This window comes from Staurois parvus, unplaced genomic scaffold (genome assembly GCF_062004578.1).
Source record: "Staurois parvus isolate SC_StPar_1 unplaced genomic scaffold, SC_StPar_1.0 ptg000220l, whole genome shotgun sequence".
In the NCBI taxonomy this organism is placed as follows: Eukaryota; Metazoa; Chordata; class Amphibia; order Anura; family Ranidae; genus Staurois; species Staurois parvus.
The window spans coordinates 1,068,842-1,086,021 of NW_028318016.1; the positions used below are offsets into that span (position 1 = coordinate 1,068,842).

Here is a 17,180-nt window from a genome sequence, read left to right on the forward strand (position 1 = left end):
GGCGGTCAAACGTTTCCTGTAGTTCTTGACCAGGTTTGCACACACTGCAACAGGGATTTTGGCCCACTCCTCCACACAGATCTCCTCTAGATCTGTCAGGTTTCGGGGCTGTCGCTGAGCAACATGGAGTTTTAGCTCCCTCCAAAGATGTTCTATTGGATTTAGGTCTGGAGACTGGCTAGGCCATTCCAGAACCTTGATATGCTTCTTACGGAGCCACTCCTTGGTTATCTTGGCTGTGTGCTTCGGGTCGTTGTCATGTTGGAAGACCCAGCCACGACCCATCTTCAATGCTCTGACTGAGGGAAGGAGGTTGTTGCTCAAAATCTCAAAATAAATGGCCCCATTCATCCTCTCCTTAATACAGAGCAGTCGTCCTGTCCCATTTCGCAGAAAAGCACCCCCAAAGCATGATGTTACCACCCCCATGCTTCACAGTAGGGATGGTGTTCTTGGGATGCAACTCATCCTTCTTTTTCCTCCAAACACGACGAGTGAAGTTTAGACCAAAAAGTTCTACTTTGGTCTCATCTGACTACATGACTTTCTCCCATGCCTCCTCTGGATCATCCAGATGGTCATTAGCAAACTTCGGACGGGCCTGGACATGTGATGACTTGAGCAGCGGAACCTTCCGTGCAATGCATGATTTGAAACCATGACGGCGTAGTGTTCTACCGACAGTGACCTTTGAAACTGTGGTCCCAGCTCTTTTCATGTCATTGACCAGCTCTTCCCTTGTAGTTCTGGGCTGATTCCTCACCTTTCTTCTCATCAGTGATACCCCACAAGGTGAGATCTTGCATGTAGCCCCAGTCCGAGGGAGACTGACAGTCATCTTTAGCCTCTTCCATTTTTTAACAATTGCTCCAACAGTTGATCTATTTTCACCAAGCTGCTTGGCAATTGCCCCGTAGCCTTTTCCAGCCTTGTGGAGGTCCACAATTTTGTCTCTGGTGTCTTTTGACAACTCTTTGGTCTTGCCCATGGTAGTTGGCGTCTGACTGACTGTGGGGTGGACAGGTGTCTTTAAAGAGCTCAGACTGGTGCTACTAAGTTAGATTAATGAGTGGAGTAGAGGTGGACTTTTTAAAGGCACAGTAACAGGTCTTTGAGAAACAGAATTCTTGCTGTTTCTTAGGTGTTCAAATACTTATGTTCAGCAGTGCAAGACAAATAAATTCTTTAAAAATCATACAATGTGATTTCCTGAATTTTTTTTTAATTCTGTCTCTCAGAGTGGGAATGCACCTACAATGTAAATTTCAGACCCCTCCATGATTTCTAAGTGGGAGAACTTGCAAAATTACAGGGTGTTCAAATACTTCTGTTCCTCACTGTATGTCTCCTGATCTGAGCCCAATAGAACACCTATGGGGAATTCTAAAGAGACATTCTTCATCCAGCATCCATGCTCTAAAAGAGGTTGTTCTTGAAGAATGGAAAAAGATAGATGTTGCAATATGTCGCCAACTTGTTCATTCCATGCCTAGAAGACTTGGTGCTGTCCTTAAAATCATGGCAGTTATACAAAATACTAGATGTATTAGTTTTTGTTGTGAAGTGTATTCATTTTTGCATCAACTAATTTGAGTAAAACTGAAGATTTTGTCACCTAAGTTATATTGTTAACCTTACTTTCATGTAATGAGCTAAACAAATGTTTACAAATGTATAAAACCCAGTTTTGTCAAAATTTTGGAAATTGTTCTTGGATTCATTGAGATATTGATTAAAATCTTACTTTTCAAAAGGGGTGTACTGTATTTCCTCAAGCATTGCTTCTGTTTCTTCTTGCTGGAGACTGCCATTATGCTGAGTCTCGCTAAAAATGTTCTCGCTTGAGCAGTAGTAAATCTTCAGGCTGTCAGCAGATTGGCCTCTACATTTTCAGCACAGTGCTGAAAAATTGAGAGCAACTGAGCATATACAGAGAAAGGTGAGACAGTGTATTACTGGATTTTAAACCGTATAGACACTCTATTGTTAATGTTCCAGATAGATATACCTGCAAAAGAGGCCAGCCTGAAGTGATCTAGCAGGACTTAATTTTCAGACTAAAGTTCCACTTTAAATACTAAATTGCAGCTGAAGTTGTCAATTGTTTCTTTCCAGGAATCCTACCTGATTCAATAAATTCTCTTGGCCAAACACCACTGTTTGTTGCTGCATTACTTGGACTCCAAAAGGTAGTCGATTTATTCTTGGAATATGGATCCAATCCAAACCAGTAAGTGTCAGAGCAAAAGGTTTCAAAACGTTCTAAATGTACAGTTGATTATAACACACTGTTGAAAATAGTTTTGGTGCATCTCAATATAAACTGGATAATCTGGCGTGGTATACTGCCTAATATTTGTAATATTAGTAAAAACCTCTGTTATGTCCCTTGGCCTTTAAGAAGGAATGGGCTGCCTCTAGTTACTTGTCATTCATTTATCCACTGCTATATGTGCTCCAAAATGGAGACTCTTTACAGAGGGGCCTTGACGAGACAGTGCGACCTTCACATATATTTGCAAATATGTGCCACTATAACCCGTTTTTAAAGTGGAAGTAAACCCACTTTTGTATCTTTTACCTACAGGTAAGCCTTTAATAAGGCTTACCTGTAGCTAGTGTAAATATCTCCTAAATGTACACTGTTTAGGAGATATTTACTGTAGAAGTGTCAGGAGATATTTACTGTAGAAGCGTCAGTAATGTCACCTGCACATGTGCAATGCACTCTCAATGGACAGTGTACCTGTAGATACTGTAAATGTCTCCTAAACGGTGCAGGTTTATTACGATATTTACTGTAGAAGTGGCGGTGATGTCACTTCACTGTGGCGTGTCGTCCATTGAAAGAGCCGTGCCACGGCCGAAACTCCCGCATGCATGCGCAAGAGTGACAGCATCGCAGTTCGGCCAATCAGATGACCTTAACTCATACAATGACTAGCCCATTATGCTCTTAATTTGCAGGAAGCAGATATTTAAATTTTTTTTTTTTTGAGGTTTACTAACGCTTTAACATAAATTGTTAGTGTCATTTTGGGTTTTTTGCAGGTTAGCTGTCAAGTGTACTGGAAAAAACTTTGCTTGTTTGATTTGTAATATTCTGCCTAATTAAGTGTTCTTGCATAGCAAGACCACTTACTGTTATCTCACATATATATTCTTATTCTTATTATTATAGCCAAATTTACCACCCTAACTCCTCCCACAGTTTTTACACTACATAGACAGTAATATACCGAAACGTGCGGATTGTTCCCGATTGGTGTGCTATTACTTTGTGGAACGTTTCCCCGAATGGTTCACGAAATATCGCCGTTTTTGTGGTGAAATTGGTCCCATAGGAATGAATGGCGCAATGCTCAAAACTAGAGTGGGAGCTGACAAAAGCTAGAGTGGGAGCTGAAAAATCTGAACATGATTTCTAAACTGCCATCACTCCCTCATTTTCAAGCCCACCTACACAAATCTTATATCAAAACGTTCAGCTATCCCTGCTGCCACTAAAAATGTCCACGGCTAAGCCATAGTCCTGATAGTTTTCACAATATGACCATTGGTTTGCAACTCACGCGGCCCATTGACATTCATTGAAACTCCACTAGACACCTGAAATTTGAAGGGCAATTTCTAAACTGCGACTGTGCCTTCATTTTTATTATTTCAGAGACATACTATACATCAAAATGTAGGTCTGGGTCTTGTGATTCTCACAATATAAAGCTCTTCGGTGTAGGATTTATAATTTTATACATCCCTTGCTGTAGAGTGAGTTGCCATAGGAACCCAGGTGTGTGAGCAGGCAGCAGAGTGACAAAAGCTACTCCGCCCACTCCAGTTGTAGACTACTGGTGGAGGCAAGAACACTTCACACAATTTGCCCAGAAATTGTAGCTTTTCTAGTTATTATTATTATGCCCATGTTATGACAGATTTTTCTGTCAAAAGTTTGCAAATGTGTCAGCTCAAGTGATATTTGCATTCAGATTTGCAAAGACTTATATACAGTTTTTTTAACCTGTTCCTGCAACAAAAACATTAGCAATTTATTTTTCCCAATTTCTCTTACAGTATATATACATAGGGGTGAAAGTACTAGGACTTGAAGCAGCTGTGCATGTCAACCAATCAGCTTCTAGCTTTCATTTTCACAGCTTAAAGTGACACTAAAGCTTCACTTAAAAAATAAATAAATGAATAATACAAACGTGTCAATACTTACCTGCTCTGTGCAGTGGTTTTGCACAGAGCAGCCCCAATCCTCTGCTTTTTGGGTCTCTCCGGCACTTTTGGCCCCTCCCCTTCAAGAAGTGCCCCCAGGGAAAGCTGCTTTCCCTGGGGACACGGCTGTGTGCTTGTCCCTGAACCTCTGCTTTATGCACCCATAAGACACATAGAGCCGCGGCTTGGCCCCACCTCTGCTCTCTCCTTGAACCAGTGGGCTATCTCAGGAGGAAGAATCCCCAGACAGCAGAGGCTGTCAAGAATGTCACTGGATCGGAGGGGGCTCAGGTAAGGATTTGGGGGGGGGGGGGTGCTGCACACAGAAGGTTTTTTACCTTCAAGCATAAAATGCATGAAGGGAAAAAACACTTTAATTGAACAAGCTGAAGCTAGAATCTGATTGGTTACTGTGCACTGCTGTTGCAAATTTTTTCTGCTCCAGTCTTAGTAGATTATTCCCATATAATTTCCAATAGTTGTAAAAGTAAGCAAAACAAAGTTTTTATACCTAGTTGGACTTGGATTCTGGGCAGTTCACATTTAACTAAATCAATTTATGATTGCTTCAGTTTTTTTTAGAGACACTACAGTGGGGCATTGATGGTGTTATCCAGGCTCACCTTTTGGTTGATTGAATGAATTCACTTTTTTTCTTCTTGGAACAGTTCAACCTTAGTATTACTTTTGTGTATCTATTAGAAGATATGCAAATTTAAAATAAACTTATGCTCTTTCCTGGAAGAAATACTTTTTACAACAGCTGTAAAGCCATTGTATGCTTTAGTATGGTTTATAGTGTGGGCAGTTACATCCATTCTTTCCTTACTTCCACTCCAGCTAAACGCCAGATCCATAAATACTTTTTGTGTTATAAATATTATAATTATTATTATCTTTTTTTGGACTTGCCATAATTTAAAAAAGAATGACAATTGAAAAAACATATTTTCCAGTCGCTGCTTTGATTGGAGCACTCCTGTCCATGCTGCAGCATTTTCCTGCAACCAGTGGATTATGAGCAAGCTTATTGATGCGGGAGGAGATTTGCGGCTTCACGATGACAAGTCCAGAAGACCATATGATTGGGTCCTTATGGCAGGAGGAGATAAGCGTGTTCAGGTTATTATAACTAAATTCACTATGCTATACAGTATACTCTTTTGCAAAGTGCAGCCAGTTCCTATTTATTAATATTTTTTCAGTGTAATCAACTGTATATATTATATGAGGCATTATTAAATTACTATTATATAAGAGGCACTTTTTAAAACTGTCTGTGGGAGAAAAAAAAGCTGTAATGTTTGAACATATATTATCTTAATTTTGCAGTACATGATACAGGCTGGGTATTCATTGACCCTGGGTTATAGGCTGCTACCTTCACATGATTGGACATTGGCAAAGCTTTTGGGCATGCCCACTTGGCTGTACCCCTATAACATCAGCCCACTCTGACACCTTAGGTGATGGACCTCTTCTCCTTTATGAAGAGGTTTTTATGCCTAAAGGAGTAGTAAACTCTCTTTTTATTTTTGCCTAGAGGTAAGCTTATGATAAAGCTTACCTGTAGGTAAATTTAATATCTACTTAACTTGCATTGTTTAGGAGATATTCTTGTGAGCAACAGCCGGTGATGTCACCAGCGCAGCATATCCATGCCGTTCCTTCGGAGCTCTCTGCCGTGACTCCCACGCACTTGTGTGCGAGTGCTGTGATCGTGGCTCGGCCATTCAAGCAGCCGTAGCCAGTGAACCCGGAAGGAAGGCCGGGTGAAGATGGAAGCCTCCGCAGTGCTGATAGCTGGCCGCTGGAGGGCTTAGTTTCATGGTAAGTCTTTCATAATGTGCTAGTATGAGATGCATAGGACATTATGCCTTTACCTTGCAGGGAGAGTTTTTTTCTTTTATCAACGTTTACTACCACTTGAAGTAGTTTTTATATATTTCATATTCTTTGAACAAGTCTTCAGTCAACTCAACACTGCCCTCTACCTATTACAATTGAAACAGTGCATCCGGATCACTACAACCTCGGCAACACCTTGGGAACTGTACTCGGACCCCGTGCTCTGGGACCAGCGCCAGTGCTGCCTTGAGAACTGAATCTTGTTTGGTGCTCACCTTGCCACTAAAGGCAAAGTGTGTAGTTTGCTGCAGGGTGCTATATACAGTAGGTCCAGGGCCAATGTCCATTCTTTTGGTTTTCAGACGCTGGTGACCCCTCTGGAGGTATAGCCACTATGATGCGTGAAGAATGGACCCATACAGGGACTAGCGATGTGTAAAGATAGGACAGATTTACTATTATTATTATACAGGATCTATATAGCGTCAACAGTTTGCCTGGTGCTTTACAAAATGAAGGTAGACATTACAGTTACAATACAATTTGGTACAAGAGGAAACAGAGGGCCCTGCTCGTTAGAGCTTACAATCTAGGCGGAAGGGTTGAGTGATACAAAAGGTAATAGCTGTGGGAGGGATTAGCTGATGGAGCAAATAAATGGCGGTTTACTAGGTAGAAGCAGGATAGACTTCTTTAAATAGAAAGGTTTTCAGGGATCGTCTAAAGGTGGATAGATTAGGAGACAGCCGAACAGATTGGGGTAGAGAAGATGGGAGAAGCTCGGGAGAAGTCCTGGAGGCGAGCATGGGAGGAGGTGACATGGGAACTAGAGAGCAGAAGGTCTTGGGAGGATCGAAGAGAGTGGTTTGGTTGATATTTTGAGAACAGGTTGGTGATGTAGCTGGGGGAAGAGTTGTGGATGGCTTTGGAAGTTGTTGTTAGTATTTTGAATTTTATTCGTTGAGCGAGTGGAAGCTAGTGGAGGGATTGGCAGAGAGGGGTAGCAGACACTGAACGGTTGGTAAAGTGGATGAGCCTGGCAGCAGTATTCATGATGGCCTGGATAGCCTAAGTAAAGGTAAGTCAACGAGGAGGAAGTTGCAGTAGTCGAGTTGAGAGATTACCAGGGAGTGAATTAGGAGCTTTGTGGTATCACTGATTAAAAAGGGGCGTATTCTGGAGATATTGAAGCGGCATGATTTGGACAGGGATTGGATGTGGGCCTGAAAGGATAGTTCAGAATCTAGGGTTACACCTAGCACCTTGGCATGCATGGATGGGTTGATAGGGGTGCTATTGATCCTGACTGAGAAATCAGGGGAAGAGGCATGTGGGGGAGGAAATATTATGAGCTCTGTTTTGGATAGATTGAGTTTTAGGAAGTGGAGTGACATCCAGTCTGATATGTATGTTAGTATATCGGTTATACGTGTGTAAACTGATGGGGTGAGCTGAGTAGTAGAGATATAGACTTGTGTGTCATCAGCATAGAAATGGCATTGGAAACCATGGGAAGCTATCAGCTGACCCAAGGAAGAAGTGTAGATCGAGAATAGGAGAAGTCCAAGGACAGAACCTTGGGGGACCCCGACAGTAAGAGGAGTGGGAAAGGAGGAAGTAGAGTTGTAAGTGACACTGAAGGTGCAGTGAGATAGGTATGATTCAAACCAACGGTCAAAGGCAGCGGAGAGGTCCAAGAGCAAGAGTACGGAATAGTGACCATTGGTTTTAGCAGTTAGTATGTCGTTTGTGAGTTTTAGGAGAGCAGTTTCTGTGGAGTGTTGTGGGCAAAATCCAGACTGAAGGGGATCGGGATGGTTATTTTCAATAAGGTGGCAGCTCAGCCGGTTTGGAGGAAAAAGGAAGTAAGGAGATGGGTCTTAGGTTGTCAAGATTGGCGGGGACCAGTGAGGCTTTTTTAAGTATGGGGGTGACTAGCGCATGTTTTAGAGAGTTGGGGAAGATGCCAGTAGAAAGGGAGAGATTGAAGATTTGAGTTAAAGAATGAAGGATAGAGCCAGGGGGTGACCGTAGTATTTGCGAGGGAACTGGGTCCAGGGGGCAGGTGGTTAGGTGGGCTTTAGAAAACAGTTTACCAACCTCCTCTATAGTAGCTGGGTTAAACAAGGGAAGTATAGATTGTGCAGGTGGACAAGGAGTGCAGGTTGAGGGAGATAACTGTACAGTGGAGATCTCATCACGAATTGTATCAATCTTATTTTTGAAGAGATTAGCAATCTCCTGGGCAGTGAGTGAGTTAGTGGGTGGAGGTAGAGAAGGACAGGAAGGAAGGTAGAAAAGAGTTGACGTGGATTGTGTGAAAGGGTATTAATGAGAGTGATAAAGCTAGGGCTGTAGCAGTCGGGCCTAATTCTGTGTGTAGTGAGGGGGCCAATGTGTCCAGGTGGATGACAGTGAGCTATTGTAGACAGAAGTGGCCAGGTTGGGGCAGGACAGGACTGAGATTTTGTCATAGACACAATCTGTTGCCGAAAAAAGAAGAGAAGGGTTAAGATAACAAAGGTTTCTACGGGTAACTGTTTGGTAGTTGGAAGACAAGGAGGAGGAAGCCAAGGGTAGAGTGAAGCTAATAAGGGAGTGATCAGAGAGAGGAAGAAGAAAGTTGGTGAGGTTGAAAGGAGTGCATAGGTAGGAGAATACAAGGTCGAGGCAGTTACCATTCGAGTGAGTAGAAGCATGTGTCCATTGTTTTAGGTCAAAAGAAGTGGTTAGGCTCAGACGTTTATAGGTAGCAGGAGTGTTAAGATTAACAGGGTTGTTGAAGTCACCAAGAATGATAGTGGGAATTTCAGAAGATAGAAAGTAAGGCAGCCAGGCAGAGAAATCATCAAGGAAGCTTGATACTGGTCCAGGAGGACGATAGATCACAGCAATTCTTAAAGAAACTAGAGAGAACAAAACGAATACAGTGAACTTTAAATGAGGAGAGGGACAGAGAGGGAGGTGAATCGAGGACCTGAAAAGTGCTTTGAGGGGATAGGAGGATTGCTACTCCACCTCCTTTCCGTCCACTAGGCCTGGGAGAGTGAGTCCAGAGGAGACCACCATGGGAGAGGGCAGCAGGAGAGGGAGAGTCAGATTCATGAAGCCAGGTTTCTGTAATTGCAAGCAAGTTAAAGGAGTTTGTGATAAAAAGGTCATGTATCCTTATAGTAGTTATGAGACTTAGTATCTCCCCAACCTGCAGTACACCTATTAGTGTCTTTTAACCACTTGCCTACCAGGCACTTATACCCCCTTATTTACCAGGCCAATTTTCAGCTTTCAGCGCTGCCGCACTTTGATTGACAATTGTGCGGTCATGCAACATTGTACCCATATGAAATTTTGATCATTTTTTTCTCACAAATAGAACTTTCTTTTGGTGGTATTTAATCGCCACTGGGCGCTTTACTTTTTGCACTATAAATAAAAAAAGTGCAAAAAATTTGAAAAAAAAAAAGTTTCTTTGTTTCTGTTATAAAATTTTTCAAACAGGTAATTTTTCTCCTTCACTGATGTGCGTTGATGAGGCAGCACTGATGGGCACTGATAGGCGGCACTGATAGGCAGCACTAAAGGGCACTGATAGGCAGTACTAATGAGGTGGCTTAAGAGGATTCCACTCAAACCTGTTCATGGTACAAAAGCCAAAGGGAATATTCCTCCTATCCTTGGCCTTTATTCAGTGTGCATCTAAGCTAGTGTCGTCTAGTACTTGGGTGCAATACTCAGCTATAATACCTTGATCCTATGTCCCAGCTGTGAGGAAGCAGTTCTCTGATGGAAGCACCCAGGTCTTGGGTGCCAGGCAGTTCTTCACAGTCAGTTTTGGTGAAATACGTTCAAAGGGAAATCAAGTTCACATGGATGCAGACCCTGCAATTTTCCTTTTTAGAGCCCTGCAAGTACAGGAGCTGTTTGATAATTATGAAACCACTCCTATTAGATTCACTTTGAACATGGACATAGACAAACAAACATCTATTTCTTCAGAATAACAAAAGGTACGAATCTGCAACAGTTTGTTATAATCCTTGCAATGTGCATTGACCACCTTGAAATACCTTCAAATTCCAATATTTCACATGGAATTCGCAAGGTCAGTTTTGTCTCTCTGAGTGCCGGTTCACATATATGCAGATCGAATACAGTTTGAACCGCATCCAATCCATATGACATGTGAAATAACTGCTTCCTATGCAGGGGTGTGGAAATTCTTGAAAAGACTACTTATCCAAGGGACTAAATTGGGGTCCAAATCTACTTGTCCCTCATGACAATCTAGTTGTCCTGATAGAAAAAATTTTTTTTTAACCAAAGCCGTATTTAAATCAGAGGTGCTATTAAAAATGTTTGGGGCTTTCAAAAACGAAGGGGGCTTTATGGCTGCTTAAACTTTAATATTTTTAACATTGCACTGTTTATCTCCTGCTCACCTCCCTGCCTGTCTCCAGGGACAAGCAGGGAGGGGAGAGACCTTGCAGCGTGATGAGCACCAATTGGGTACTCGTCAGGAAAAGGGAGTGTCAGGCTCTCTTAACCCATAGCAGAAGTGCATCTACTGAGTAAGTAAATGAGGCGCTGGTCCCAATGAGAAAAAAAAATGATTCCTTCAGGTTACCCTCGCACACGGAAGCACTTTGGTGCTCAGTACAAGCGTATGTTGAGCAGCCAAATCAAGCTCCAGTATCCACTCTGTTAAAGGATAAGTTCACCTTTTAAAAAAAATAATAAATGCACAATATTTTTTTTTTTTTTTAGGAGCCTGGAAGGCGTTGCACCAGTGATCAGCAGATTGTGGGTGTAATGCAGGACTCCTGCAGACTGTCAGTGTAATCTGTCTGTCCGGACCTCATATGGGCAGGCAGTTTCACACTGACAGGAAGAATCAATGAACTACCAGATAGCTGAACAGCGCCGTGGTAGTTTATTGAGAACTACAAGCCGATGTCTGTATTTGTAGTTGATTTTCAAAAAGTGACGGCCAGGTGCAAGGAACTTCTCTCTGTACTGCTGTCACACATTGGGCTTGGATAGCCAAGCTGCTGCAGGAGCGGGAACTTTAGCACAGGGTGTGGAGTCAATTGGATGGCAGCACATCCACCCAAATACTTTCACCTGTCAAGTAAGTCCCGCTGCAGGGCTAAATGTTAAAAGGAAACTACCTGCCCGGGACTACATGGTTTGGGTGTGGGGCAATATAGATTGCACATCCCTGCTATGGTACCTATTCACATACAGTCAGGTCCATAAATATTAGGGCATCGACACAATTCTAACATTTTTGGCTCTATACACCACCACAATGGATTTGAAATGAAACGAACAAGATGTGCTTTAACTGCAGACTGTCAGATTTAATTTGAGGGTATATACATCCAAATCAGGTGAACGGTGTAGGAATTACAACAGTTTGCATATGTGCCTCCCACTTGTTAAGGGACCAAAAGTAATGGGAGAGAATAATAATCATAAATCAAACTTTCACTTTTTAATACTTGGTTGCAAATCCTTTGCAGTCAATTACAGCCTGAAGTCTGGAATGCATAGACATCACCAGACGCTGGGTTTCATCCCTGGTGATGCTCTGCCAGGCCTCTACTGCAACTGTCTTCAGTTACTGCTTGTTCTTGGGGTATTTTCCCTTCAGTTTTGTCTTCAGCAAGTGAAATGCATGCTCAATCGGATTCAGGTCAGGTGATTGACTTGGCCATTGCATAACATTCCACTTCTTTCCCTTAAAAAACTCTTTGGCTGCTTTTGCAGTATGCTTTGGGTCATTGTCCATCTGCACTGTGAAGCGGCGTCTAATGAGTTCTGAAGCATTTGGCTGAATATGAGCAGATAATATTGCCCGAAACACTTCAGAATTCATCCTGCTGCTTTTGTCAGCAGTCACATCATCAATAAATACAAGAGAACCAGTTCCATTGGCAGCCATACATGCCCACGCCATGACACTACCACCACCATGCTTCACTGATGAGGTGGTATGCTTAGGATCATGAGCAGTTCCTTTCCTTCTCCATACTCTTCTCTTCACATCACTTTGGTACAAGTTGATCTTGGTCTCATCTGTCCATAGGATGTTGCTCGAGAACTGTGAAGGCTTTTTTAGATGTCGTTTGGCAAACTCTAATCTGGCCTTCCTGTTTTTAAGACTCACCAATGGTTTACATCTTGTGGTGAACCCTCTGTATTCACTCTGGTGAACTCTTCTCTTGATTGTTGACTTTGACACACATACACCTACCTCCTGGAGAGTGTTCTTGATCTGGCCAACTGTTGTGAAGGGTGTTTTCTTCACCAGGGAAAGAATTCTTCGGTCATCCACCACAGTTGTTTTCCGTGGTCTTCCGGGTCTTTTGGTGTTGCTGAGCTCACTGGTGCGTTCCTTCTTTTTAAGAATGTTCCAAACAGTTGTTTTGGCCACGCCTAATGTTTTTACTATCTCTCTGATGGGTTTGTTTTGTTTTTTCAGCCTAATGATGGCTTGCTTCACTGATAGTGACAGCTCTTTGGATCTCATCTTGAGAGTTGACAGCAACAGATTCCAAATGCAAATAGCACACTTGAAATGAACTCTGGACCTTTTATCTGCTCATTGTAATTGGGATAATGAGGGAATAACACACACCTGGCCATGGAACAGCTGAGATGCCAATTGTCCCATTATTTTTGGTCCCTGAACAAGTGGGAGGCACATATGCAAACTGTTGTAATTCCTACACTGTTCACCTGATTTGGATGTAAATACCCTCAAATTAAAGCTGACAGTCTGCAGTTAAAGCACATCTTGTTTGTTTCATTTCAAATCCCTTGTGGTGGTGTATAGAGCCAAAAATGTTAGAATTGTGTAGATGTCCCAATATTTATGGACCTGACTGTATGTCCAGTGCGCTGGCAGTGCAGATTCAGTGCTGGTTGAAAAAGTGTCCTGTCCAATTTCTGAGCAGTGCCATCTGGTTCAGGTGCAGATTACAGGCTATTGCCTTATGGGAATCGTTTCTAAACCGAACGTCATCAGTTGTGAACAGGATAAAATCCTGACTTGAACCTGATCTAAACCTGTCCTGAACCTGATCTAAACCTGACCTGAACTGTTGAACAACTACTGTGTAAATTACCTGTGAAAACGGAGCTTCAATCCGCATTGCACATGTGTGAATCCACACTGAGAAAAGGGAAATACTTGGACTTCATAGACATCAAAGATGCATATCTGAATGTTCACATTTACCCACCTCATCAGCACTATATGTGCTTTGCTGTAGGAGACAATTACTTCCAGCTTGCTGCAGTGCCTTTTGGCCTATCCTTTGCTCCCAGAGTATTCACAACGGTCCTTGCACCCCTTTTTGCCCTTCTAGAAACTCAGGGCATCTAGGTCACAGGTTGTCTAGATGACCTTCTGAAGTACTCATGCTTTTCAGCTATTTGTAGACGTTCACAGGACAATTAAAATGTTTCAGACTTTCAGTTGGGTGATCAGCTTCCAACTCTTTTCAAACATTACCCCATCTCTTGTCTTGTTTCGGTTTCTCTGGAGGACTGGTTCAAAGGGTTGTCTTCAAACCTGTTCAGGGTACCAAAACACAGCAGGGGTATTTGTCCTATCCTAGACCTAAAATCATCAAACAAATATTTTTGTGTTCTCAAGTTTCACATGGAATCCTCAAGCTCAATTATTGCATCTTTGAGACAAATGGAATACTTGGCATCAGTAGACAGTACCTCCATATCCCCATTTATCCACCTCATTGGAGCTTTCTGCACGAATGTGCTTGCATCCCTACTCAACTTCCTAAGACCTCAAGACATCCAGATTACAAGGTACCTACATGATCTTCTTCTAAGGGATTCATCTCCCTGAAAACTGTCTGCAAACGTGCAAAGGACTATTCAGATTCTTCAGGCATTCGGTTGGGTAATAAACTTCCAAAAGTCTGCACTCCAGCCTTCCCTTCACCTGGAATACTTAGGCCTCATCCTTGAAACAGCCCAGGAAAATGTTTTCCTTCTGGCAAATACGCTTCTCTCTCTCTCTAGGATCTTATGCTTGGACCTTAGAGCAGAACTCCGGGCATCTACTCCGGGATCTCCTACACTCCCTGTATATGTCCTCCATCTTCTGGTTCACTCAGTAGTTGCTCTGAAATAATTTGATGATTTTCAAATAAAACCGTTGATCCCCTGTGGTTTCCTGTTTGTAAGACCAGTGGCTGCTATTCCTCCTATTCCCCCAGCCACTGGTCTTGGCACAGCCCTTCTGTAGTTCTTTCTCTAGGAAGCTGTGATGTATTTCCATCTTTGCACAATTTAGTGGGGGCAGTCAGACTCCTGTTCTGTACCTCCCACCCAGGCAGTGTTCTAAGAATGACAGCTCAAGACACTCTGGGTCTGTCCCGCCTCCCATAGTTTCATCTAGAAATCTCTGCATCTCCTCAATAGTAACAGTGTATATACTATACATACCAGGGATGCACCAATATATCGGCGGCCGAAAATAGTGTTATCGGTATTTTGCTAATAGGAAAAAAAGGTGCCAACAATGGCCACCAAAAACGCAATTTTACCTGCAATTTTGTTGCATTTTTACCCCTGATTTTGCCACTTTTTTACCTGTGATTTTGCCCCGATTTTACCCGGAGATTTGCCATGATTTTACCCTTGATTTTGCAGCGATTTTTACCCTTGATTTTAGCCAGAATTTTTCTGCTATTTTACCCAAGAATTTGCCACGATTTTACCTGCGATTTTGGCTGGAATTTTGCTGTGATTTTACCCAGAATTTTGCTGTGATTTTACCCGTAATTTTGCTGTGATTTTACCCACGATTTTTCCATGTTTAGGATTTGTTTTTCATAGGTCATGTGACTCAAAAAAAACGAATCAAAACCACAGCACGTGTGTGTTTTTTATGCGTTTTTACAGCATTTTCAATGTATTTCATGCCTGGTTTGCACCAATGCATTTTACCGATGGGAAAAAAGCTGCAATTTCAACCAGAATTTTGCCGCAATTTTACCTGGCCGCATTTTTACCCATTATTTTACCCGCGATTTTACCCAGAATTTTGCTGAGATTTTACCCAAATTGTGCCACAATTTTACCCATGATTTTGCCTGAAATTTTGCCTGAGATTTTACAACGGCCAGGCATAAACAGTGAGCACTAAAGAGTTGGAGATGCTTGTACTAAGAGGGAAGTGGCAAACCCGAAACAAATATGTATCAAAGAAGTGCAGCACGTAAAACATTTATAAAAATTGTACACATAATGATGTGATGACTGAAGTCTATAAATATATAAAATCTAGTAAATCAATACATAAAAGTGCAGAGTATAGTAATGCCACTCAATCCTTCTAATAACAAGGCATCGGTGTTATTATATAAGCCATGCTCTTAAAAGTGCCAAGTGCAATAATATAATAAAATCCTTCGAAGTGACAAGTCACTTTGGTGTGTGGATTAGAAAGTCACTTTGGCGGATTATAAATTCTCTGCAGTGCAACAATTCCAAATGGTGTGTGATCCCAAAACTATTCCTCTCCTGTGCAGGGTCCTCCACCACCAGAAGGCTACTTGCTTAATAGCCTATAATTCTACCAATAGGGAATCCTCCGGGTTCTCACTCTTCAGAAATCACTATCGATATAACCAGGAGCGTAGAAGTAATCAATCACCACAGGTATCAATAGAGAGATCCTCCTGCGCTTCCAATAGCCTAACAGAACCTGAGTATCCGCAAACACCTAACTATAATACCAGTAATGTCAAGATAAATAGATAACAAACTGGTGTTCCACTACCCAATAGCTGAAAAGAATACAACCCGTGGAGCATGAATAATTTTAAAATAAAAGCAAACCAATAGTATACGTGACCAATGGTGGTGATCAATGATGAGTGAACAAAATGAATAATCACATAAATCAGAAAATAAATAAAACCCCCCCCCACTGTGATACAGGTGACAATCGAAAAGTAAACAAAAAAATCAAATAATCGTGACCCAATAAGTGATCAATATAGTATTGCATGAGAAAAAAATAAAAATAACATAGGTCATATATACATACTGTATATAGTACAAATACATGTGAAAATGCAACAATGACGTGCACAGTCCCAATAAATCTGTGTACCTTCAGAAAATTGTGACACATCCAGTGACCACTGCAAAAATCAATCCTCCACCAGCTAGCGTGCACTCTCACCTCCAGACTGCGACCCACAAGGGGTCATAAGGCTTTAAATGCACTCAACCGATGATATTCATGTATATCCCCTCTGTAATAATCAGGGCAATCCTCTTGGTGGAAATACTGAGCATTCATAAGTTTATCAGCAGTAATGATGTCCCCTCACGAAAATGGCCAACCACTCTCCTCTCCAATGGCCCCCACATGGAAAATTAAATCAGAGCACTACCCATAGTGTAGTAAGCAAAAACATTTATTGGATAAGAAAACGGACGGCAGCCGCCATCTTGGTACACCTGAGTGTAATACACCTGTGTGTTATTACAGTTTTATATGCTTTATGGGTCAGTGGACACTGTGTTTTTATGTAAGTAGGCACCTGCTTGTTTTCGTATCTAATAAATGTTTTTGCTTACTACACTATGGGTAGTTCTCTGATTTAATTTTCCATTTGGGGGCCATTGGAGAGGAGAGTGGTTGGCCATTTTCGTGAGGGGACATCATTACTGCTGATACGCTTTTGAATGCTTACTATTTCCACCAAGAGGATTGCCCTGATTATTACCGAGGGGATATACAGGAATATCATCGGCTGAGTGCATTTAAAGCCTTGTGGGTCGCAGTCTGGAGGTGAGCATGCACGCTAGCTTGATTGATTTTTGCAGTGGTCACTGGATGTGTCACAATTTTCTGAAGATACACAGATTTATTGGGATTGTGCATGTCATTGTTGCATTTTCACATGTATTTTTAGTATTTATGTATATGTGATCTTTTACTTTAATTTTTTTCTCACGCAATACTATATTGATCACATATTGGGTCACGATTATTTGATTTTCTGTTTACTTTTAGATTGTCACCTGTATCACATTGAGAGGTTTTTTTTTATTTTTATCGA

General features: G+C 41.9%; 1 protein-coding gene across 1 annotated transcript in view; it reads left to right on the plus strand.

Moving 5' to 3' along the window:
• TEX14 (testis expressed 14, intercellular bridge forming factor) overlaps nt 1-17,180 on the plus strand; it is a 206,445-nt gene that overhangs the window by 71,403 nt on the left and 117,862 nt on the right. Inside the window, exons 2-3 of the mRNA XM_089679189.1 lie at nt 2,116-2,230; nt 5,178-5,343. Of these exons, the coding sequence (XP_089535315.1) occupies nt 2,116-2,230; nt 5,178-5,343 (281 nt within the window). The remainder of the gene's footprint in view (nt 1-2,115; nt 2,231-5,177; nt 5,344-17,180) is intronic.